This window comes from Cyrtonyx montezumae, unplaced genomic scaffold (genome assembly GCF_038088225.1).
Source record: "Cyrtonyx montezumae isolate F1298 unplaced genomic scaffold, pur_monq_1.0 scaffold_8, whole genome shotgun sequence".
Lineage (NCBI taxonomy): Eukaryota > Metazoa > Chordata > Aves > Galliformes > Odontophoridae > Cyrtonyx > Cyrtonyx montezumae.
Genome location: NW_027072089.1, coordinates 62,270,508 through 62,295,138, shown reverse-complemented (window position 1 = coordinate 62,295,138; position 24,631 = coordinate 62,270,508). Strand labels below are relative to the sequence as shown.

At 37.1% G+C, this 24,631-nt stretch overlaps 1 protein-coding gene across 2 annotated transcripts in view; it reads right to left on the bottom strand.

Annotated features, from left to right (window-relative positions):
* Window positions 1–24,631, bottom strand: part of GALNT1 (polypeptide N-acetylgalactosaminyltransferase 1) — a 76,590-nt gene that overhangs the window by 12,355 nt on the left and 39,604 nt on the right. For both annotated transcript variants that reach the window (XM_065752860.1, XM_065752861.1), the window contains exons 5-9: window positions 12,248–12,414; window positions 6,865–7,072; window positions 4,807–4,977; window positions 2,765–2,882; window positions 1,687–1,867 (exon numbers count right to left, since the gene is read on the bottom strand). In XM_065752860.1, coding sequence (XP_065608932.1) covers window positions 1,687–1,867; window positions 2,765–2,882; window positions 4,807–4,977; window positions 6,865–7,072; window positions 12,248–12,414 — 845 coding nt within the window. The remainder of the gene's footprint in view (window positions 1–1,686; window positions 1,868–2,764; window positions 2,883–4,806; window positions 4,978–6,864; window positions 7,073–12,247; window positions 12,415–24,631) is intronic.

Below are 24,631 nucleotides of genomic sequence, written 5' to 3'. Positions count from 1 at the left end.
TTGGAGGGGAAGGAAGAAGATATGAGCAGCACTGAGTATCTATAGGTTCATACTCTGACAATAAATATTGCATCATAGCTACAAGTGAGACACAGTACAAACCCTTTCTTTTTCACACCCTCAGGCAAAAAAACAATTTCAGAATAATGCAACAGATTCAGGTAATGTGGTCCCACGATTCTTGAAACACTTGGAAATTCCAGTGTTAAACTTTAGTGTGGCATCACAGGGGTACGGGTACAGAAATGAGACCATGTGCCAGCTGGCTGATGCAGATGCTCTCAGAGCAGTTTAGAGCTCTTGGCAAGAACACATCCACTAATCATGCAGGTTATTAGTGTAAGACAAATTGTGCAGGCGTGCATCTTTCAAAGGAAGAGAATATACAGTGCAATTACAGATAACTGCTTAAGTTACTTTCACCATTTCAAAACTTTTACTGATGGTCTATTTCAAATGGATTTTTGTGTTCCTTTTCTCCAGCAGGGGAATATATGTATATATGCAATATGCTGTAAACCCACAAAAGGAAACCGCATCAAAACAAGAGTTCTAAATGAAAACACTAACTCCTTTTGTAGCTTCCAGTTACCTCACGAAAAGGAAGGACTACAAAGATCATACATAAAATAACACAGTGTTACCATTGCATTGACTAACTCAGCTTGTTTTCAAGAGCTCATCTTTATAATTAGTTCCTACTCAGTCAAAAAAAATCTAGCTTGGCAAGGAGGCAAAAATGCAAACTTAGCCAAAATTAATTGCACTTATTTATATACAACTTACCTGAAAGATGTGACGTTTGAATTCATAATGCTTAATAACACAAGAGTAGCTATTAGATTCTGATTTCACCTAAAAGGCTGTGACTAGTACCAAGAAAAAAAAAAAGAAGTACTTCAAGTTTGAATGCCTCTAATGCCCCAAATGCCGTTTGTGTCTGTTGCTCTCTGAAGTCTGCCTTTGTCTTTTGTTTAAAAAGACAGACAAAAAAAGAAGCTGTAGTGGAAGGTAATAATTCAATATTTCCCAGCCTTCTTAGATTTTTTACTAAGAGAAAACTTCAGGAAAAGAAGAGTTCATAGGAAATTTGCTCTCATGTTACACGTTCTCTTGTGCTCTTAACATTCATTTTAAGAAAGATAATTCGTATCACCACAGTCAAATATATTTGCAGCTTTGTTTCCACGCTCTGGAGCATGACATGCCAACTCATACCAAGCCAGATGATGTTAAGCTTTGCCCCTCCCTGACACAGAAATTCACTTACATCCATTTTGATTGATTCAACCTTGGATGGCCAGAACACAGAAGCCAGAGGCCAAACTCCATCACACTGTGAGATGCATTTGGACAGCTAGCTTTTAGCATTGCTGTTGAGCTCTGATACTCTACTGAGCTTTAACTCCATTGAACAGGAAGCTCATTCATAAGTCATGTTCATGTTTAAAAACAAACAAACAAAGACTTCAGCATCTTCAAGGTACATCTCTGGATAGGCTAATAACATTACACTTTTAATTAAAGTTGTCCTTTTTGTACATCTTTTATGAGTACTGTTTCATGAAATTAAGCAAAAATATTTCTAGCTAGATACTCATAATACTCATGTTTGTTTGTTTTCCCAGAAGTAATTAATTTTAATTCTTAATAGACATTTCTCCTCATAACTGAAGACTTGCTCACCTGGGGAAATGATATAAAAAAAGTTTTTGAATTCATCCATCCAGACTTCTGCAAGCCGTCTGTTATTTTTGTTGATTATCTGCCCTGTACCTCCTGGAAAAGTATATGGTGTTGCTTTTCTGAACACATGCCCAACATGCGAACAAGTTACAATTTCCAAAGTGCCACCACACTGCCAAATCTGAAAGTGAAAGAACAGTTACTGCATGGTTTAAATGGCTAGAAAATGTTTTTTAGATGTTAATTATTTCCTGTTAGTCAATTTGGAGAAAAGTCAGTTGATATCTAACATAGAAATACTGTCTGAGAGGGAAAAGTTTGTTTCCTGCTTGACAGGAAAGGATGCTCAAAAGCCTAAGTAGGACAGGACAAGAAGGAGTGTATCAGGCCTCACAGCAAGAGATTACTATAGGAAATTGGGCCAGCTGGACAGCAAAGGAACAGAAAGGTTCACATGAATCACAGGAAAGTAACAGGTGATTATCTGTCAACAAAGTCCAACATAAAACAGATTCTCCATGTAAAAACAACAAATTTCTCAAGTAACATTTTGGAAAATATTTTCAATTTCATTTTGGAGCCACTCATTTGTTTAGAGCTGACAAATAAAACAGAAGGTAACAGTGTTATTTGTTAGGAATGAAAGTGAGAACGATACCGGTAAGGTCCACAACTAAATGAGAACATGCTATCTTTAAGGCCGGTCACAACAAGAAGAGAAAACAGCAGAGCCACTCACATTTCACTGACATGCTAAAGCATACACTGACAATATTACCCTTACGCTCCTCAAGTGGATTTTCTAACTGAATTCCTTGTAAAAACAAAACAACTATGTATTTATTCAGGATAAACACTCCAATTCCACTTTTGTCACAAGACTGTCAACTATTCACCGTACGCTTTTGTTCACTGACAGGTACCGTTTTTGCATGTCTCCACTGGAGGAACTTGACAGGAAGCATACTGCTAGCTGCAAAAGGAGAGGACCCCGTCACAGCCATCTGATCTCTATTTTACAGAATGTGAGACATACTGCCAGTAATAAAACATCGAGAAGAGATGGGCTTTAACTTACCCTGAAAGAAATCTCTAAGTTTTCTCCACCCCAAATATCCATTCCAGCATCGTATGTTCCAATTTCCTGAAAGTAATCTCTGTCTATTGAAAAAAGACCTCCCGCCATTGTAGGTGTCCTGAAGGAAAAAAAAAAAAGCATCAGTCACTACAAAGACATACTTAAATACATTTCACTTTTACACTGACAAAATGGCTTTTTACTTCTGCAGCTCAGAACATGCTCCTTCTCTACCATCCAAATTCAGTTACCATTGATGTATTTGCTAGCTCAACACTTTCTGGAGAAGGAAGCAGTTACTGACTGTTCTCATTGTTTTCTCACTTCAAGTTTGACTTTGAATAGAGGAATGGCCACTAGTAAGCTGCTGCCATTCCCGCAGAAGACTTCTGCCTCCAGTGATCATAGCTCTTACAAAAGAGAAACTAGCTTCTTACAAGAAATATCCATGTCTGTCAACTACTCTTGAAAAATTACAAGAGGCCATGAAGCAGCCTGCGTACTGCCACTATTATTGCTTTATACAAGAAAGTCATACAATCAGAATTACATCTAGACCTTCTTTACCTCCCACTAATAAGGAGCTAGTAAAGAAAGAATGCTAATTTCTTATATTTTAGCAAAAACTCCTATATTTTTATTTTCTTTTAGTCGACAAGCATGCGATACATGAACTACACAACTGCCTGCTGATAGAGTTTGATAGTTCAAGTCCACAAATGACATTTTTCTGGCATAAATGATTTCCCACCACCAGTCATTTTTCTTTATGCTTTTTTCTGAAAGACAAGTTAAATATAAGTTAGGCTGCAATCTAAAATTTGCATGGCTTTTTCTGCTAAAATGGATATTGGGGAAAAATATAATCCATTAACCACATCCTGAGAACACCCATCAATTTCTTCATAATAGAATACAAACAAAAAATACCAGAGATCACATCTTCAACCTTTTATTAAGTTAATATTGCCCACTTTCCTGAGCATTAACACCAGGCAATGTAAATTTGGAGTTCTATTCAAGTACACATTACACTCAAGTTATTATGTGTTCCTCACCTTTACAAACATGACATACTAGAATAAATTTGCCTCCCTTCCACACATTCTTAATATGTTATGTTCATGTACACACACATAAGTACATATACAGGCTGTTCTGAAAGTAATGTCTCCTATTTATTTCTACAGAAACTACCACAGATGCAAACAGCAAAACAACACTATTTGGTGGAGCAAATTCTCAGCTACAACACTATTTTCCAACAAAATCATCACCATTAACTATCCTTTTTGTCATCAATGGACAAGAGCCTGCATGTCACACTTATACCAACCTTCACAAGAGGAGGTGACCTCAGCTGCACTGACTGCTGCCACTGCTGAAATGCACCTCTCACTGACTCACTGTGCTCACATCCACTGCTTGGTCTCCATAAATGTTCATCAAGTGAACATGAATGTCAATGGATGTAATTTTTCCCCGCGTAAAGGAACTCAATTCTATACCTTTGCTTCACACGCACTTCTGCGTCAGACACTGTTTTGTCAGACTGCCCCTCTGCTGCCACCTCTATCATTGCATCAAATTTTTATGGCATATTGACAGGAAGGTTCAATTTCTACTGCCATAGCACCAACATCCACCTCTGAGATCATGGGCTAACATCATAAAAAACAGGATGCATTACTTTCAAAGCAGTCTTCATAGACACAAACAAGAAATAAAAATTCATACATATTCAAAAAAATGTTTATTTTCTTAGAGGAAAAAAGGTAAGTAAAAATTTATACACCACAAAAAACAGCAAAAAGCTAGCAGTTAGCTGGTAATTAGCAAGAAACATAGAAATACCGCTTCAGTGACATACCAATAGCTTTCTTCACTCCTTTCAAAAGGTACAAACAGCCAACTCATGTAAAATAACCTTTACGTTGCTCCTTCAAACAGATCAAAATCTTGCAGCAACAAAATTAATTGATTACCTGCACACAAGGTTAATCCAGAAAGAACAACAGATAAACATTTTAACCAATAATTACCTAACAGGAAGAGTTCGATCTCCTTTCCGTCGATCCATCTCTCTCTGAGGAACTGGATACCAACGAAAATTCAGCTTCCAGTTGAAGCCACCATAGGTCATATCAGAACCAGCCATATATTCAAAGGTGTCATCACTAATTACATCAATGATGGGACACACAACTGTTCTCCTAGAAAGGAGGAAGAACCAAAATCTAATAGTACAAGTTTCAGAAAAATGTTGGTTGTTTTCTTTCTTAAACTCAATTTTTAACACATAGTAAGTTTAAAATTTCAAATGCCATTTATCAGCAGTTAAACAATAGATTACTACCATGAATGATAAAAAGCTCTATCTTGCTAATTTGAAATAACTCATCCAAAGGAAAATGCATTTTTCTGACCCAATTTTGGCAATACTAGCTTTAAAAAAACAAACAAACAAACAAAAAAAAACAGTATGTGTATTATTATCAGTAATAATTAATCACCTTCTGTAGATGGAAAAAACCTGATCATAGATTTCTCAGCATCAAACAGTGACTGCATTAAAAGAAGCTCTGGTTTCTAGTTAAGTGGTCAAAATAACTTGCATGTTTTTAAATTAAGACTCAACTCATTAGCTCTGGGGAAGTATTCTAATATGCCATCAGGACTACAAAATGAGCTACCACATCAAAATCAACAAAGAAGCTTCATTGTCTACCACTCTGACATCATTAAGGCATATATATACACAGAGATAATAATTCTAATCATCTTAAAGATACTTAAATAACTGCCCTCAAGTAGGCTTCCACTCACGAAAGCTTTGCAACTAAGTTCAAAGGACTCATTTAGTTGGGCTATTTGCACAAATTGCAACAATAATTGACGTACTTCTCACAAAAATGGTAACAAAGGTTAGAAGCTTAATACAGCTCCATACAAAGGCTCTTTATTAGTTGCAGCTTTTTCATATAATATTGTATTTTGTAACACTTAAACTTACGTGATTTTTACCTACAATCGTAAGAACAAAGATCTGTAACAATATGCTCAGTAGCTAGCCTATTTAAAATGCTGTTCATTAATTACTAGTCTGCAGCTATGAAATTACTACTCAAGACATATGCTTTGTAAAGCATACCAATTTCTCCTACAAAAAAACCAACAAAAAACAACACTCAAGTTTCCTTCACACTAACATGGGTATAAACAACATGAATACTGACTTAAATTAGGCTCAAAGCTATGCTACTGCAGTGTAGATTAGTATGATTCATTCCACTAACTATTCTAAGTTAAGAAAATACACCCTATTAGACCAAGTCATATCACAGAATTTCACTCATTCACAAGTCAGTCAAAACCCATACCAAGAAACAAAGAAATCGTGAGAATCTAAATAAAGCAAACTTGACAGATACTTCTAGTTATAGAATCATAGAATAAAATCAGAATGGTTTAGGTTAGAAGAGACCTGTAAGATCCAGTTCCAACCCTCTGCTATAGGCAGGGACACCTTCCTCTAGACCAGGCTGCTCAAAGCCCCATCCAGCCTGGTCCTGAATGCTTCCAGGGAGGGGGCATTCACAACCTCAGTGAGCAACCTGTTCCAGTGTCTCACCACCCTCACAGCAATTAATTTCTTTCTGGTATCTAATCTAAATTTACCCTCTTCCAGTTTAAAACCATTTCCCTTCATCTTGTTGCTACCTGCCCTTATAAAAAACTTACCTTGTTACAATCAGGGCTCTATTTCTTCCTTAAGAATACCTTCCCAAATTCATGAAGGAGTGAGCCAGGTAAAAAAGCTCAAATTCCACTACTCTCCACTCCATTCCAACTCAGATCTCTCAGTTTTTAAACACATTAGGCAAGGCATTCCAATATAAGCTTCATTTTAAACCATGTCTCACCTTTCAAAAGCAGTTCTGAATTAGCCTTTTAGCCTTATACACCAATGAGAAGCACAGGACTTACTCATCCTTTCAGAAAGCAGATATTTGCTTTTAAGTTACATCATAGTACTTAGAAACTTCATAAAAACCTTAAAACAAACTCACCAAACAATGGACCAACAGATGGATAATTACCTGTCAGCTTTGATCCTCGCCAGCAGAGGTTCGAGCCAGCCTACAGTACATTCACAATGAGCATCTAAGAAGGTGATGACCTGGCCTTTGGAAACAGCAGCCCCCTTTAATCTAGCTCTGATCAAACCAGAGCGCTGTTCCATTCGAATCACATGGACAGGTACTTTTAATTTTTTTACATAGCTCTCCAGTGGTCTTTTCAAAAAATCTGCAAGGAAAAAAAAAAAAATCAAACATGGAAAATGTCAGTTACAGAGTATAGCTTTTTTTCCTCCTTTTTTTTTTTTTTTTTCAATGAAGAGAACTGAAATAAGGTATTCGCTTGGTTTTCTACTTTTCCCTCTTTTCTCAGCTATTTTTCTCTGCTGCTTATTCTTCACTTTGTACTACTTCCTTCCACCCCCACGTTCCTCCACACCCTCAATGCATTTTACTTGCTAGAGCGGGAAGTTCCTTCTCTTCATTCAGTCATCATGGGAAACAAAAATGAAGAGTGTAGAATACTTACATAAAAATATGATGGGATAGACAAGCTTTTATTATGGAATAAGCGTATGCATACATATTCTGGGACGTAAAATTATCCATCATGAAAGTAACAAAAATGAGCCAACTAGCTGAACTATTTATCTCCTACCATAATATAACTTGCAGATAATTTCTTTGCAGAGTTTAAAATATGACCAGTGCATTTTTCAATTCTGCTTTCTCTAGATTTTTCTGACTAAGATCTAAGTTATCGCTGTAACTCCTAAAAACAAAAATGAAGACAATCAGCTATATGTAAATGAGCATCTATATCACAAACCTGCTCATCTGAGGATCAAGTTAATCAAAATACAACAGCCATTACTGACTAATGACTAATAAGTGCTTGTAAACTCAAAATTTACTGCAGTATAAACAGCTGTCAAATTTCCCACCACTCGGCATTGTCTTTGTCCATCATGAATAATTAAGACTATGAAAAACAAGGAAGAACAAAGAACGGAGAGGAAAAAAGCAATTTATAACCAGATAAACTTGTGTAATAACATAGAACAGATTTGAGATCTTCAATAAAGGCAAAATAAGCGCTCTTATAAAAAACACAGCTATGGAATGTATTACATGATACATTCAAACCATGCAAGAGTTGTAGTAGAGCAGTGCACAGCCTAGAGTAGGATTTAATGTAAGATAGAAAGTCCTTCATGCAAGACAATGTGTGACACTGGAGGGAGAAAAAGCACTGCATGAACTCTTGGGCTGTCTTGTAAATCTCATGAGGCAGAGCTGCCCCAAGGATGATTACCATTCCGTACTACTGCTCTGGTGATCTAATTCCCACCTCATTTTTCCCTCTGCATTGTTGGACTGTCAATAAAACCCACAGAAATAAGTTTTTACACATCTTGGACGCTGGTCTGCGCTGAATGAGGTGGATAGATCTTAAATATTTGCCTCCAGAGAAACTGACTACAAGTTATTTTTTTATTGTGCATGTTAACAGAGATTCAAAAGAACGTTAGTAGTAAAAACTGAGAAGTTCAAACCCATTTTCACATCTGAAAATGGTGCAGGCCTGTTGAGGTTAAGCACACATCATTTGACAGATGCAGCCTGTATCAAATTAATTTCCCCTCTTTACTATGTAGCTTTCCAAAGTCACCAATTTCAGAGAACAAGCACTGTGGAAATATTTATAGTTTAATGTATATGGCTTGCATGACTACACAAAGATAATACGACAGTGAAGCATTTCTCTCTATGCTAATCCAAAGGTCAGAAAACGTTCCTCCGCACATTTTTATAAAAAAATAAAACCTAAAGCATACTTAAATAATCTCTTAATGCACATAATAGATTTTGGCCTACCAGAAACGTTAAGCTTTAGAGATAATTTTATATGCAAGGCAAGTGGCTGTGCTTATACTAAATCCTATGTTAAACACTCAAATGAAAATATTTATGCACTACAGCATCAGATGTCCAGGAGTGACCTGGGATGACAACTGAATAAGTTTTTAGCATTGCCTCATGCACTTCAAGCAGAGTGAGGTTTTGATAATACTTGTAAAAAAACAAAACGAAACATCTATATCAGAGACGTATTTTTTCCTCTATCAAAATATGAATAATTTTACTTATTGCTATGGGCCATTTAAAGAGCATCTTTATGGCAGTACGGGAACTAAGAAAGCCAAGATGACAGGAAAAAAAGCAGATCTATTCAGTTAAAGCAATTAAGTGTGTAAACTGAAAAACAATTGACAATACCATTATTGAGTCACACCTGCATGAACATAAATTAAACATTAAGTTTCAAACTAAATATTTTTATTAAGCTACAGTATAGATTTACAGATTTCTGATCATGCAGTCACAGATCAGAAGCACAAATACATTTAAGACTTTCTTTTTTTCTGACATTTAGTTGAAATACATTGCTTTACTATGCATCTGTATCCCTAACTCCTGTGATTCCTGTCTGGATGTAACCTGCCCTGCACAGTGGGCCATTCAATCCTCGACCTAGTTTTAAGTACTGACTAATTCTGATTTCTTCTGCTAACATTATTTATAAAGCAGCTGACAATTATTACTTGAAAATAAAATATGCAATTCTGATCATCAACTAGAGAAGAAATGGTACAGCCATGCCTTGTTTCTCCAAAGCTTTTTTTTTTTTTTTGCAGTGTAAATAATTGTGTGATATTATGCAAATTCATTTTTGTAAGAGCTTGACACTGGCAGGTACAAAGTGTGCTTCAGGCAGACTGAATGCTTACTTCATTCTAATTAAATTGACTCTGATGTTAGAATTCAAAATACACTATTCATGCTGAACAGTTTTCTTTTTCTGGAAAAAAGTCTGCCATTTTAATTCAACACAAACAGAATATGTAAGTAGCATATGCTAAAGCCTTCATATTTTCAGGCATCACATACCTTCTGTTTTACTTAATGTAAAAGAACATTTGCTGGAAACAGTTTTTGGAAAATAAAGCATTAAAAAAGCAACTTTCAGGAACTGTTGAAAATAACTATAAATAAAAGGTGCCTAAGTGATCTCAGATTTCAAAAGTAAAGATGCTCAATAGCATCACAAAAGAAATCTGAAACGTTATGTCTTTCAGCCTAGAATTATCTTGCTTTTGTTAGCTACCTCAAACAAATCAGGAACACAAAATATATCTTTAAAAAGCCATTTTTAAAGTGAATTATAATTCTACTTCATAAAGAGGACACAGCTAGTGCTGAACAAAATTTGTTTTGCTGGCTATTAAACAGAAATTAAAGAGACAAAACATTAGCAATACCTGTCTACATTGTTTTAATATTAGCTTACTACTCTATTTCTAGGTCACATTGAAAGCTGACCTGTCACTATTAATCATTAGCAAAGATATGAATTATTGAAAGGGACTGTGTAGGCAAATGAAACAGAGCAGACTTGCACTAAACTTCGTTTTTCTAGCATGAGTCTGAGCATAAAAGCCAACCAACCAAAACAATACTCCCTCTAATTTCACTAAGGAAACATGTACCTTCACAAGAACCTGATACAGACACTCAAAGCCTAAACATCAGCATCTGTTCCCCAGGAATAATCCTCAGTGTGCCGAGCAGTTTCAAAAGAAAGGTGGAACAAGAGGTTTAATAACTACAAGAAATTGAGGGGAGCTGTTACCAGTTCCCTCCAAGTGAAAAATTTGTCCCTTCTAAAAGCTGAAAGTTTATCACAACTCCCATCCCACCTGGAACACATTCATATGGTAGCCTCACCCTTTGCATAGGCATTCCTTCTCTTCTACCAGAGTGCAATTGCCTTTCAGGCCCCTGTTGCATTTTCCAATTTGCACTAAAATTTGTTAAAGAGGTTGAAGCTACTGAAAGAGCAAGTGTGAACAAGAAGCAAGGAACACATACTGATACACATGCAAACAACTTAAGTGCATGAGCAATGTATCCCTATGAGAAAAGCTCTGTCACAACTCATCAAACTGGTATTATCTTTCTTTCCCCTGCTCACCTTTTTCACAACAAGCTGTTCTCTAAACCTACACAGCCTAGAATTGGTCAGGCAATGTGTTACATCACCATACATACATACATACTGAATTAAAAACTCATACTTTTTACTACACTGGGTACGAAGTGTAAAAACATACCCCATAAATTCTTCAAAATCTGTAAATTCTTCAGCTGTGCATCCACAAAAATTCATGCTAGCTATTGCAATCCAGGTACCCTAATGCTACTCAGACCATATGGTCTACAATCCAGCATCTATTCTTGCACATAGGTCTTGTTTGTTCAGATGTTCGGACCCATCTTACTCTGAAGTTGGCCTTAACATAATAAGCAGAATATGTATTTTGCAATATTGGAATCAGAAGCATCAAACTGAGATATCAGCATGCTGGTTGCACAACCCCTAAGTTCTCAAACTAAAGCAGGGAAATTACTGCAGATATAGATAAATACAGATAACTGCCAACAAATGGTGGCTGCCAAGATTTTATTTATTTTAAAGAGTACCCTCCTAGCTATTAATCTACAGGAAATACACAAAAATATTTTACAAGGATTGTTTCAATATACGAGTATAGAAATACTTGAGAAAATATAACACTCTCTCATATATACATACAAGAAAAAAATATCCCTCAAGTTACAATTTATAACCAACACACAAAAAAATACATAAGAAAGAAAACAACTTATCTAAAATAAACTACCAAGTACTGTCTGGAATATTATCTGTATTCCTACTATATTGTAATTTACAAAGCTCATTGGCAAGCAAAATATAAAGTTATTTTAAGAAAAGGAACTTCAAATTTTACCCATTAGTTTCATTATACAGAGTAATGAAACACAATATAAGCTTTATCCTGTATTACAAAATTTTGATTTGGTGCACTGACCAAGAATTGGAATCTCATACAGAAGGGAAACTGAACTGTAATTTCCCATAAGCAGAAAAGTCGTATACTGATCTCTCTGAGCATCAAGTTTGACAGTGGTACTGAAAGTAAATTGGGGTGTGCATGAAAAGGAAAGTTGCCTTTGCTATTACTCATCACATTGTTCAAGCTTTAAATGCCCCCAAGCCTTAACAATGTGTTCAGGTTCCAAATGCAGAACAAGGAAATGGTAGCAGCATAAACACAAACTCTGTAATGTCAACAGAAAAGTAAGCAGACAAATAAACTTGTATTAGTTTTTCGGAGCAGAATGATCCATCTGTCATGAAAAGGTGCATTCTTTACTACTCTGTCACACCATTACAGTGTTTTGCTGAGCAGAACCAAGCCAGCAGAACTTAGCTTTCAACTTTTGAAGTGAAAAGAGCAACAAGCTGCAATATCTTTAAGGTATCAAAGTTCATCATTACCTCTTTCACTGGCATCATCAACAAGTACAATTTCTTCCAGCATGTGTCGTGGTGACCGGTTTATCACACTATGAACAGTTCGTAGAAGTGTGCTCCAAGCCTCATTGTGAAAAACAATGACAACGCTTGTTGTGGGAAGGTTGTCTGCATACACCTTTGTTTTACAGCTGTAAACAAACAAAAAAAAAGCATTTGTCACAATGAAGTTAGAAATAAATCTGAACTTGCAGTCCTAAGTAAAACCATGCAACAAATTACAACATATCAACTTCATATGAAGAGTGACAAAAGAAGTGCACAAATTAATATTCCCACGTTAAAAAAATCTTTACATTCATGTATACATCATACATCCTGTCACTCAGAAATGGAACCTTCATAGAGTAACCAGTACTTGAAATGATAGACATCCACATTGCCATCACGTACAGATGACAATATTTATTTCCACTACTAGTTCTGTGAAGCATCACGTAACAAACACACTAACTCAAGGTGCTAATCTAGGCCTGCATTCCCTCAGAGAGCAAGGGGAAACCTTAGTACTATTACCGGGATAGAGGTCAAAAAGGAAAGAGAAATGCACAAGATGCCAGACTAGAAAGAAACATGTAAATGAAGAATATACTTTTTTGAACAACAAAAAAGTAATTCATAACTGTATGAGAATTAATTGTGGACATATTTGATGTTTGGAAAAAAACTACGTGTGCCATCTATAACACTGTTGAGTGAAGTGTATTTCATGATTTAATGAGTATATATTACGTGGAAGTTGTCTGTCTTTTTTTCCCTCCATCCATCTTGTACACATCGGAAGCAGTATAAGAGTTGACCAAATTAATTTATGTGACACATACTACACTCTACAGTTAGCATGGAAGACCATAGGTTTAGCTCTCCTAGTAGAGGACATAGAGGATATTCCTGCAAATCAATGTACATAATGTAAGTAACCCTATACCCAGCCAATCTTCCTGCATACTCACAATCATACAGACACAAAGACATGATGGTACTAAATCCTTTAAGGATCAAAGTTAAAGAGATACATACAGATCTCAAACATGAGAAAAAAAGTGAAGTAGAAAAAAAAACAACTTTCTGCATAGCTTCACTGCAACAGAAGATTGCAGAATCACAGAATTGTAGGGGTTGGAAGGGACTTCTAGAAATCATCTAGTCCAACCCCCTGCCAAAGCAGCTTCCTAGCCCAGGTTGCACAGGTAGGCGTCCAGACGGGTCCTGAACGTCTCCAGAGAAGGAGACTCCACCACCTCTCTGTGCAGCTGTGCCACTGCTCCGTCACTGCACTGGGAAGTTCCTACACATATTTGTGCAGAACTTCCTATGCATTAGTTTGTGACCATTTCCCCTTGTTCTATCACCACACACTGTCCCTTTGCCTCCCGCTCCTTATGTATTTATAGACATGGATTGGATCCCCTCAGTCTTCTTTTATTTATTTTTTATTTTTATTATTTTTATTTTTATTTTCTTAAGGCTGAACAGACCCAGGTCTCTCAACCTCTCCTTATAAGGGAGGTGTTTCATGTCCTTTATCATCTTTGTGGCCGTCCACTGAACATTTTCAAGGAGAACCTTTTTTGTACCAGGAACCCAGAACTGGACAAAATACTCCAGGTGTGGCCTCACCAGGTCAGAGTAGAGGGGGAAGATCACCTCCCTCAACCTGCTGGCCACACTCTTTTTAATGCACCCCAGGATCCCATTGGCCTTCTTGGCCACCAGGGCACACTGCTGGCTCATGGCCAACCTGTCATCCACCAGGACACCCAGGTCCCTCTCTACAGAGCTCCTCTCCAGCAGGTCATCCCTCAGCCTGTACTGGTGCATGTGGTTATTCCTCCCTAGGTGCAAGACTCTACCCTTGCTCTTGTTAAACCTCATCTGGTTCCTCTCTGCCCAACTCTCCAGCCTGTGCAGGTCAAACTTTTATTAGATTCCAACTCATTGCATATATTCACTCAAATGTAATCTGATTTTCATATTATTAAAATATGCTGAAAAGTATTTATGACTATCACCTGTGGCCCTACTTGAACGTTTCAGAAGTAGACAGTGCATATTGTTAACCTTAACTATAAAAACAATACTGAAGGAACCTGTCAATACCGGATTGTAGTGTCAGCATCTACTTCCATCCTTTGGAAGAACTGGTGACACCATAAACACAAGCCAAAAGCAGGCTCACAGCATGAATATTTTATTCACTGGTTAGCCAGAGAGCTCTAAGCAAGAGCAGCTCTCATAACACACAGGCTCTATGGTACTGACAAAAACTCTCAGTGAACCTAGATCCCAGATAAGATGAGGTATCGTTTAAGTCCAGGTATAATTTAAGAAGCAGCTCAAAGAGCTTCTGTGCAATCATGCTTCCCTTCTGAGAACTGAAATAGCAGTATCTTTGAAACAGGCACTATCTGTCCTCAATATTAGACTTGTCTACAATCACAGCTGACTTTAATTATTCATTACACTGAAGTAAGTGTCAAAATCTTTAGAGAAAACACTCATATGCCAGTGCTTTTTTATTTGATTCATGTATAAAGAAAATTTGTGAAGCATGTCAACTGATACAAGTATTATTTCTGTGGTATCGCTTGAAAAATAAAATAGTTTTTGGCAAAGATGCTTTGAATTTCAGATGGCAAGTCCTTTACATGGGCCAAATATTCTTTTATTTTTCACTTGTTCAGCCCATTTTGTTGCTTTAAAACCAATTTATCAGTATTTTATTCCTTCTACAGCACTACTCCCTAGACCAGTGAATGAAGCACCAAAGTGTTGACTTTCAACCTCAGTAGAAATGCAACTCTTCCAGGTGATCCTACCATTTTTAACAGAGTAAGTGTAGAAAAGCTGAGAGAAATCTGTTGCCCGCTCTTCATAAAAAGCCATAACATCTCATTCAACGGAACTAACTTCCTGTGGTGGCCACAGGATTTGTCACTGCAATATTACTTTTCAGATCTCCAGCCTCCTGGTTTCAAGATTTAATTTTACCAAGCTCCAAACAAATGAACTAGTATAATAAAAGTTAGACACGTACATTTATAAAACAATAAAACACTGCACTGTCTTTAGAATAAAGACATCAGAATCTTTAAGACCCATCTTTGTAGGGAAAACTTTTGGCCCTAATGTGTCTGAAAGGCATACAGAAGGTTGATGGGAACCCTGTCTCATGCATTTCCACTGTCTGTGACCTGTAGAAGCTGAATGTTGGCACATCCATAACAACAACTTCCTATTCTCAACCACCTCCCTATTCCCAACCACAGAGATGAGCCCTTTCCAGAGGGTCAGTTTAAGACTGATGTATGCTGCCCTGTCTACTAACATTTAAGAGACTCTCATGAGTGGCAGCACAAGTTTGTTTCATAACAATATCCCTTCTACCTGCCTTTCCATTCATATTTTGTCAATATATTTGTACAAGTATTTGTGACTAGATACCAAAAAAGAAGTTATTAATTTTGAAACTATTGTCACATACTACTTCCCCCTAGGAATGTACCGCAGCAGAACACAAGACAGAAAGAGAACAGTTGGCTCAGAGCATCAGCCTCCTATGTAAAGCTCACATTTTATCTTGAGTACAAAACGTTTAAATTAAGAATCCTTTTTGTCTTTCATTAGAAAACAAATTACACCAGAAAGGGATTACTACTGAATTTAAAATGCAGCATTTGTTTCAACCAACAGTTAAGCAACATTAGTAGCAGAACATAACCATCAAGGGTATGACACACAGGGCATGAATTAAGGGAAATTTGAATTTCAATTCTCTACTAATACATTATGTTCCTTTAGTTGAATCATGCCTCAAATAGTTTTAAAATTGAGTGCATAATATCAGAAAGGCATACCATCTCCAGTAATTTAATGAAGATTCCAAACAGCAGCTGAGAATATCTGCTTCACCTGAAATGCATCATCCTTTCCTTAATCTATGGTGCACATCAGGCAAATCGTTGGTTAATGCCACTCAGTATATTATTTAGATTGTGGAAACTCCACAGAAACACTAGATATTCTAAATGCAAGGAATGACTTATTGCCTCATTACTTCAAGGTGTAGAAAAAGAATAGGACAGACTATTTCAATACAATCAAGACAAAAATCACCTTAATCTACATTTGTTAATGTACACTTTCCAATGAACAAAGCAGTGGAAATGTTCTTTATTCCGAACCAAGTCTCCTTTTCAGAACTGCAATGGCCAGCTTCAGCCTCATTAACTGTGTATTCCTCCCTTATGTTTCATTTGTTGCACTCACATAATGAGGAAATGCAAGTGGAAAATCAATTAGGAAATGAGATTCATCCAAGATCTTTCACGTCCCATCAAAATCAAATTTGAGGAAAAAAAAAATGAAGTTTACAAGCATGGTGTAAAACACTTTGAAAAAAGTTTTTAACACAGGAGCCACAGGACAGTAACATATGACTCAGCCCTGACCACTGTGAGAAGCATATACATCGGCACTGTTCATAGAATTTCACCTTTTTTCAATTCTGTGCCATATATTCAGAATTCTAACTAGTTGATTACTTGTATGTCTGCATTTCCTCAAGAGCAAGAGGAAGGCAGCACACTGTCCAAATCCTTCACTCACCCAGATTTGTCTAACGTACTAACAGCAAAAAAAGGATGACAGATCATAGCATATCTATGGATAACACTGCTAACAGGCAACTAAAGCAAAATAAAACTAGCCTGCTGCCCTACAGCCTAATTTCAAAATTTTAATCTCATGACAAAAGTTCCTAAAGTGGAAGGGAAGAAGCAATTATCATTTATGTTTTTCTTCTCTACCATCACCTTTTCTGTATTTGAATCATACGTACAAGCTCTGTATATTTTAGACAGGGAGATGCATATTAAATAATCTCCAGGAAGATTTTATTCAGTGTATTGCCTACAGCCACCTGAAAGCAACCAGAATACATCTGAAAACTGTTTACTCTCTTCTCTTTCAGCTAAAGAGATAAACAGTCTGTGGGAGACACTGCAATAAAAAAAAAAAAAACAACACTCAGAAATACAATTATTATTTAACAGAATTGCCTTACTTTAGTCGTAAAATCTCAGATTTTAAAGGCTCTTCAATCATAAACTTGCAAGGAAAGAACTTCCAACTCCTATTAATCTAATTATCATAATTCCCATTCCATCTGACAAAATAACTTTGGTCAAGAAATAAACACCACTGTAATACTCCGAGAAGATGCATATCCTAAGACTACAGTTGAAGCTTTAGTTGTTGGTTAAGAATGACAGCCAATATGAAGGACATTTCTGTGAAAAGAATTAATTGCACAAAGTTTGGGAAGGTGGTCTTTTAAAATTTTCAATCTATACAAAGAAATATTTGGTATACAAAAACCTACAGTTTTCTAGCGTTTAATTTACCTCATCAACAAAAAAGAATCCTCTAAACTCAAAATGATTAGAATGCTCTACACCCACACCTGTGGAATAAAAGATTCTAAAAAGAAAAATGAAAAAAGAACAACATAATTTTATCTTCAATTAAATGTAAAATGGATCGTTCGGTACCTTATGGAATGCAATTTTTCTAAAGCATCTGAACTGCATTCACGATGCCATTAGATTGTAGATAAGCACATTATTAACAGCTCTGCCAAAGCTGGTACCAAAGTACTTAGTGCCACCAACAGCAAAATTCCAGACAACTCAGGAGCTTATTTTTCTCTATACCCTTGGAGTATTAGCAATGCCTGGGCCTTCAGGATGCTAAGAATGGGGATGAGCATGTTCATTTTGCATTACCTGTATCACCACAACCATTTACTCTCAACTAATTTACAACTAGCAGAACAGGAACTCCTATCGCTTATGTTAGTGGAGGAACGAGGGAAAAACCACTGGTGAAACAGAAGAAATCTACTACAGGATCTTAAACAATCCTTCATTTGAATTCCTCTGAAGTGAAATTCTTCTGATACCCATCCTGCTTTGCGTAGTGCCCAACACCAAGACCAACAAGGCCTACTTTTCATTGGACTAATGCCACCTCCTTCAATTTACCACTGGGATTTTCAGAGACGCTTAGATATTATCTTAGAAATGCAACTCTGCAACCAACTCGTGATAATATTTGGCATTTTATCAGTACTATCACACTATATTCATAGAATATAATTTTGAGAAATTATCCTTACAACTCAAGACTGAGTGCTATGTGCAATACTATCATATCTTTAAAGTCACATGTACAATATCAGAAGCAATCCACTTGCACACCCTTTGAAGTCATACTGAATCTTATTTGGAAGTAATGTAATAAACTGGGCTTTGATATCCTGATAGATATCTCACATTTCATAAGCTGAAGAGTTGCAGCCAAAAACATCTGCAAATATGGTAGAGTACTTGTAGGAAATCAATTATATACTACCACGATGCCTAAGCAACAGGAGACTACGAGGACCTAAAAGAAAAATTTAGTAGAGCCAGGCAGTACCGTAGCCTTAATTTGGTATATGTGACATCAATTTTATGCCCAGGTTCCACTAGCTTTCCAAGGGAGGAAGGCACAAGCAATACAATAATTTACAATTGTTCTGAAATATTAGCAGCAGTTACAATACCGATGCAATCCTTGTTTTCCAAACCCACTGCACCCAAACAAGAGCGTATCAACAAAAGATATAGACGGAATGCAAGCACAAGTATCTGCTGTGCACTTCACAGTTCAGATGGGAAATCCCACTGGAGCTCAGACCACAGCTCATACGTGCAGTATGCTAACGCAGTGCCAATGCATATTTGAAAGGAACAACAGAGGGGAGTGAGGGGAAATGTATTTAGTCATCTTACTGATTTAGTCCAAGCTTTTGTCTTGCATAGAACAAACAACAGTTAAAAATAAAAGCTGCAGTTATAAATAAAGTGCATCTCAGAACTTAAGTCTGAGAAAGGAAAATTGCATTACAGCTGAGGTTTTGAGGAAGCACTACACAACACAGGGCCCTGAAGAAACCTGTTTTATACTAGTGGCACAGTTTAAAAAGCATAATCTTTAGTATTAAAATGTACTCTGGGAATTAAACATCAGTATCCATAGACTTGAAAATACACTAAAATTCTATTGAAGACACTGAAGTAAACACTAGATCACTAGAGAAGTATGAACTCCATAAAACATCAGACTTTAATAACGGCCCCATCTTGCTGCAGTGCAATGAATCCATCAGCACTCAGTTGTTTACCTGCCCGTTTGCTTAAAGTTACAGTCTGCAACAAGTTAAAGTAACAAAGCTGAGGCACAGCCCTGCCCACTGCAAGCACTACTCCCTCCCTAAATCACAGGTGAAAAATACATTAGAAATAACACTGAGTCACCCTGAAGCTGCTGATACTGACACATTTCTGGCAGAGAATAACATCTCCGTAAGCAGAGGTGGCAGAAAGTGCCAAAACACTGCAGTAACAACCACCAACATTCAAATCAAGTGGTGCATTTCTGGTAAACAGTGACTTAGTCTTTCCCGGACATCAGCAGCAGCCTCGCAACTTCATCACAAACAAAAGCATTAGTAAATCTGCTTCCAATAGGAGTTTTTAGAATAACCCATTGTGACCGAAGACAAAATAAGATGGTCGTAACTAATGTTGACAGGAAACTACACAGCTAAAAGGGTTAAAAGCAGTACTTCTGAGAAAGGTGGAATTGCTGACCAACAGAATATGCCACAGCTCTTTTTAGCACACGGACCCTGCATTCAACCACAGTCAACTAGAATAAAGTTTGGGATACGGCTGCTCATCCAAAAATGGATAATGCGTATCTAAGAGTGAGACTGTTCAATCTTTATGTATGTACACACACACTTGGATAGCTGTGTGTATGTATCTGTCTATAGACAGAAACAACAACCTGCAGGAGGCATGCCCATTTCTGAAGAAACAACTTCTTAAAACTTTACTTAAAGTTTCTCCAGGAAAAAGATTTATAGCTAATTTCTTCCAATGTAAACATTTCAAACTGCTCATTCTGTACCAGGTGGTAATAACCTACAATGAAAACAAAAGCCAGATGAAAAATGGAATACGTAAATAAATAAATAAAAATCTGCTTTGAAAGAGAACTGTTAAATCTTCAGTGCATCACAGGCTTTCAAAACTACAGTGTGGTATGGCTGAAATATATACTTCTTTTCAAGGGATCAGCAAGACCTCTTTTACAGATGCCAGGCTAATTGAAGTCTGGATTTTCAGCTTGTAACATGAACATAACATTGAATAAACTTCTGAAGTTTTCCACCACCATCCTGACAAATTAGCTCTTTTTTATTACCTTTTCATATTACCGTGATCCAAGCTAAATGAGTAACAAATTTCACAAAGAATATCACAGTTTATGAATCTATTAAACCCCCATGATTTTATGAGGATTTTTGCACACATTTCCCATTGCAAAGCCTTTCTTCCTCATACTCCACATAAGTACCCTAAGCAATAATCTCCCCTTCCAACACCACAGTTCCATCCCATCACCCCTCTTTACAGCAGATCTGGCAATCACACAGTTGCTGGGTGTCACCATTCCTTCTGCTGGCTGACCAACAAAATTCCCCAGCCCTGGGGAATGCAAGCCTCCACTAAGCCAGTGAGCTGCAAGGCCACACAATTGTTGGATCAGCATCAACAAAAGCAGTGCTGAGACTTCTGGCTGCCCCCAATTATACATAATATACAATTTACATCTGATGATATACAACGTGAAGCTATTCCTTTGGCTCTTCTCCTGAATTAAAATCATTAAAGTGAGCACTTCTTTACAAGGCTCATACAGTTAAGACTTCAAGCGTTAGCATTAAGAGACAAACTATAAAGCCCAACAGATGTATTTGAGTTCCAACAGCTTACTGTTGCATGCATGCCTTTACTAGTTTTACCATTAATACATATATATAAATAAGCTATTTTCCTCACACAATGGCTGTTGGAATTTGCATCACCTTGTGATTCAACTGCAGTAACAAAGCATACAGGCCAACCCCTGCAGTCAGATTTTTAATTTCTCCAAACAAGAATTCTGGAATGTTCTCACTCGAATATTTCAGGCTAAAAATTGACAAATTTTGAAACCTTACATATGAAAAACAAATTGCAGTCTCAGAACTGAAAGCATTATATTGCATCATATATTTAGTGTACGTGATGCATCCATAAGCCTGGATCTATATGCAGTCCTTTCCAAGCAAGGAGATGAAAGGATTAGTTGTACAAATGACTTGCTCAGAAATAAGCGAAGCACAATAAGCCAACCATAAACTCCACAACATTCCTGCAAGTTAGACTTAGAATAGTTTTTCATTATGGGGGAGAGAAGGAAGAAAGACAACTTCATCTAGATTGTAAAATAAAGCTTCAAAATAGGAGCTGAACAGGAGCAAAAAAAAGCCTTCAATAATAATTTAAACCAGCCACGTTACTGTCTTAGTTAAATGTTATGGGGAGATCAGCTTCTTAATTTCCTAAGTTGCTGAAGCCCAACTCTGTATGAATTTAAATCTATTTCACACAAATACATAGGTCTGGCTAAAAACTGATTACAAACGAATACTATCTGTACCACTCAAACATCTGCATCAATGCTTCCACTGTACAGAGAACTTGAGAAAAGGAGGTGATACGCAGCACTTAATGAAGGTATAGTAAGGCAACATAACACTTAATTCTGGTTATGTTACATGAAATGTGGAATAAAATGAAAAGGAAGGTATTTTATGCCAAGTTGTACAGAATATGCAGCCTTGAAGAAAAGGCATGAAGGCACCGAAAGCTCTCTACATCCGTTTTTGCTGCTAGGGGAAGCTCCTCTTCCTTCCAAGAGATCCCAGCCAGCATAATACAGCATCCCAGTGGAAGCTGCTCTGGGGAACAGTGGGAACCTTAATGCAGTGCAGCACTGTGTTGCTCAGCTATGCCTTTTTTCTAAGCAACAGATTGCTTTCAGCCTTAAGCACCTGTGCCTGTTTTGCACACTATTCCAGAGCACAGAGGCAAGAGCTAGGATTAAATTCTCATGCCAGGGACCCAAACATCTCCTTAAATGTTTTTTACATTCCACAAATCTTTAAGATCTGTGAGACTCACAGGCCTGAAAACCTCAGCCTTTGAACACAGGACTCATTTTTTCGTTCCCAAGCAGCTTCAAAATTGCCTGAAACAGAACTGAGACCAAAGACAAGCCATATAACACCACACAAAGTTCATGCATTTAACCACACCACTCACCAGCCTGAACACCAATCCCACTTTGATGACCGATTCACAGACCAGAATAAGGCACATTTACAAGAAATAATCTATTAACAACTTAAAACCCATCTGCTGATCCCAGCTGCTTGCTCCCCCACACCAGCATCCCTCCAGAAATGGTGGCCCCGTCCATTATATCAATTATGTGCTACAATGCAGATTTGTGGAAACATCCAAGTGTAAAAATACTACTACTGTTTTGATATTTTGTTTTTGCTGTCGCTTCTCTATTAACCAATCAGAAGTGTAAGTCTTCATTGTTGAAGACACAAAAGACTACCAATTCAGTTGCATCTCTGTAATTTTAAAGGCATCTATTTGCTACAGTAATTTGATGACAAGTAGTAAGAATAAGTATCAAGTTATTAATATGACTGGGGCACAGCTCAGCAGAACTCAGGTTTGAATTCGTGTGGATATCTGATACAGAGGAGTTCCAGTGAGGTGGACAAGCACCCAGAAGCTAAGACAGATCACGTAGTCTTTTCCTATTAAGAAACAAATTTCTTGGCCAAAACAAACATGCTTAGCCATGGTGGGTTACATACAGAGATGAAACAATGAACACCCAGATGCAGAAGCACAAGACAGAACGCGGACTCTGTTCAGCTAAGAGCTGCCTTAAGGCTGTGGAGGACTAAGCACAGATCGTGGCAGCACTAGAAATTAGTGTGAATGATAACAGACTCCCTCGGTAGCTGATCTTTGTTTGATAGGTTGTGACATTAGTATTAAATACATAAGCAAACTGACTCACCCTGACACACCTAATTTTCAGTAGCTGGTTTGCAATCCTTTGAAGTCCTTATTTCAGAAGAACTGACATCGGCAGAGAACTGTAGGACCTTCCCCCCACACTCACCACATACAAAGGAACCCACAAAAAGAAGCAACCCACAAAACTCACAAAGAAGAAAATGACACACTTGAACATCTCAGCTTGAGCATATCCCACTCCTTCAAAACTTGACTGAGAAGACTAGTGACAGCTGAGCTGTAAGCACACCAATGTGGTACGGCATGGTTAGAACTCAGCCACTCTCCTTCTCCAGAACCATTTCCATACTAGCAGGGATACAGGCCAAACAAGCTGCAGCAGAAGCAACCCCCGAACACTGCAGAAAGCACTTCTGACCATGTAAATATTTTGATTAAACAGATAAATATTTTTGTAAGACATGCACATAACATTCAGGCATAGTTTTCACAATTCTGAAAATAGATGGCGTTCTGGAAAAGTGATACTAACCCCTCATATAGATTAAGATGCCCTCGCATTGTAAACACAACATTCTCGGGTTTGCTCAAGAAACTTGAACACTCCCCAACTTCTTAACAAGCACGACCTCAGAGAATATATACTGAGAAACTCATGAGAACTGTTTTGAGGGACCATTTTTCTGTCAAAATCTACTAAAAGTATGCACACGAAGTAGATATTAGCTATAAAAACAGAAAATAGAGCTCTGTCCTGAGACCTTGCCTACGATTATATGCTAACATTTCATTCTCCCACAGAAAATACAGTAATAAATTCTTTGTCCATCCAAACGTAAGCGGTAGACAAATGTAACGCGACTAAATTTATAACTCACATCTTACTGCACAACACAGTAACTGCAGAGCATGACCATGCATGCAAGGAAAGCGATTAGAGCTGAACATGCTTTTAAGATTGTAATTTGACTTCTCTGCAAAAGGTTGAACGATGCTTCACTAATAAAATTGTAATCATTTTTAATAATTTCTCTTTCCATTTTCGGTTAATTCAAGGCTTAGACTTTAAAGATTATAATCAAGTCAGTGTTTTAGATCCACATGTAAGGAATGTGCTTTCTTAACTTTGTACTTACACTACAAAAATAGCAGAACACATACAAGCAAGTTTTCCAATACAAATGGTGATAAACAGATGTTATTTAATTTCCTCCTTAGTTCCAAGATAATCATGAACGATTACTCGTGTTTACCTTCCAAATTAACCAACTGCTATAACTACCAAATCCCCAAAGTTTTGATAATTCATTCCATTTAGTTTTCCCAAAAAGAAAAAAAAGCAAAA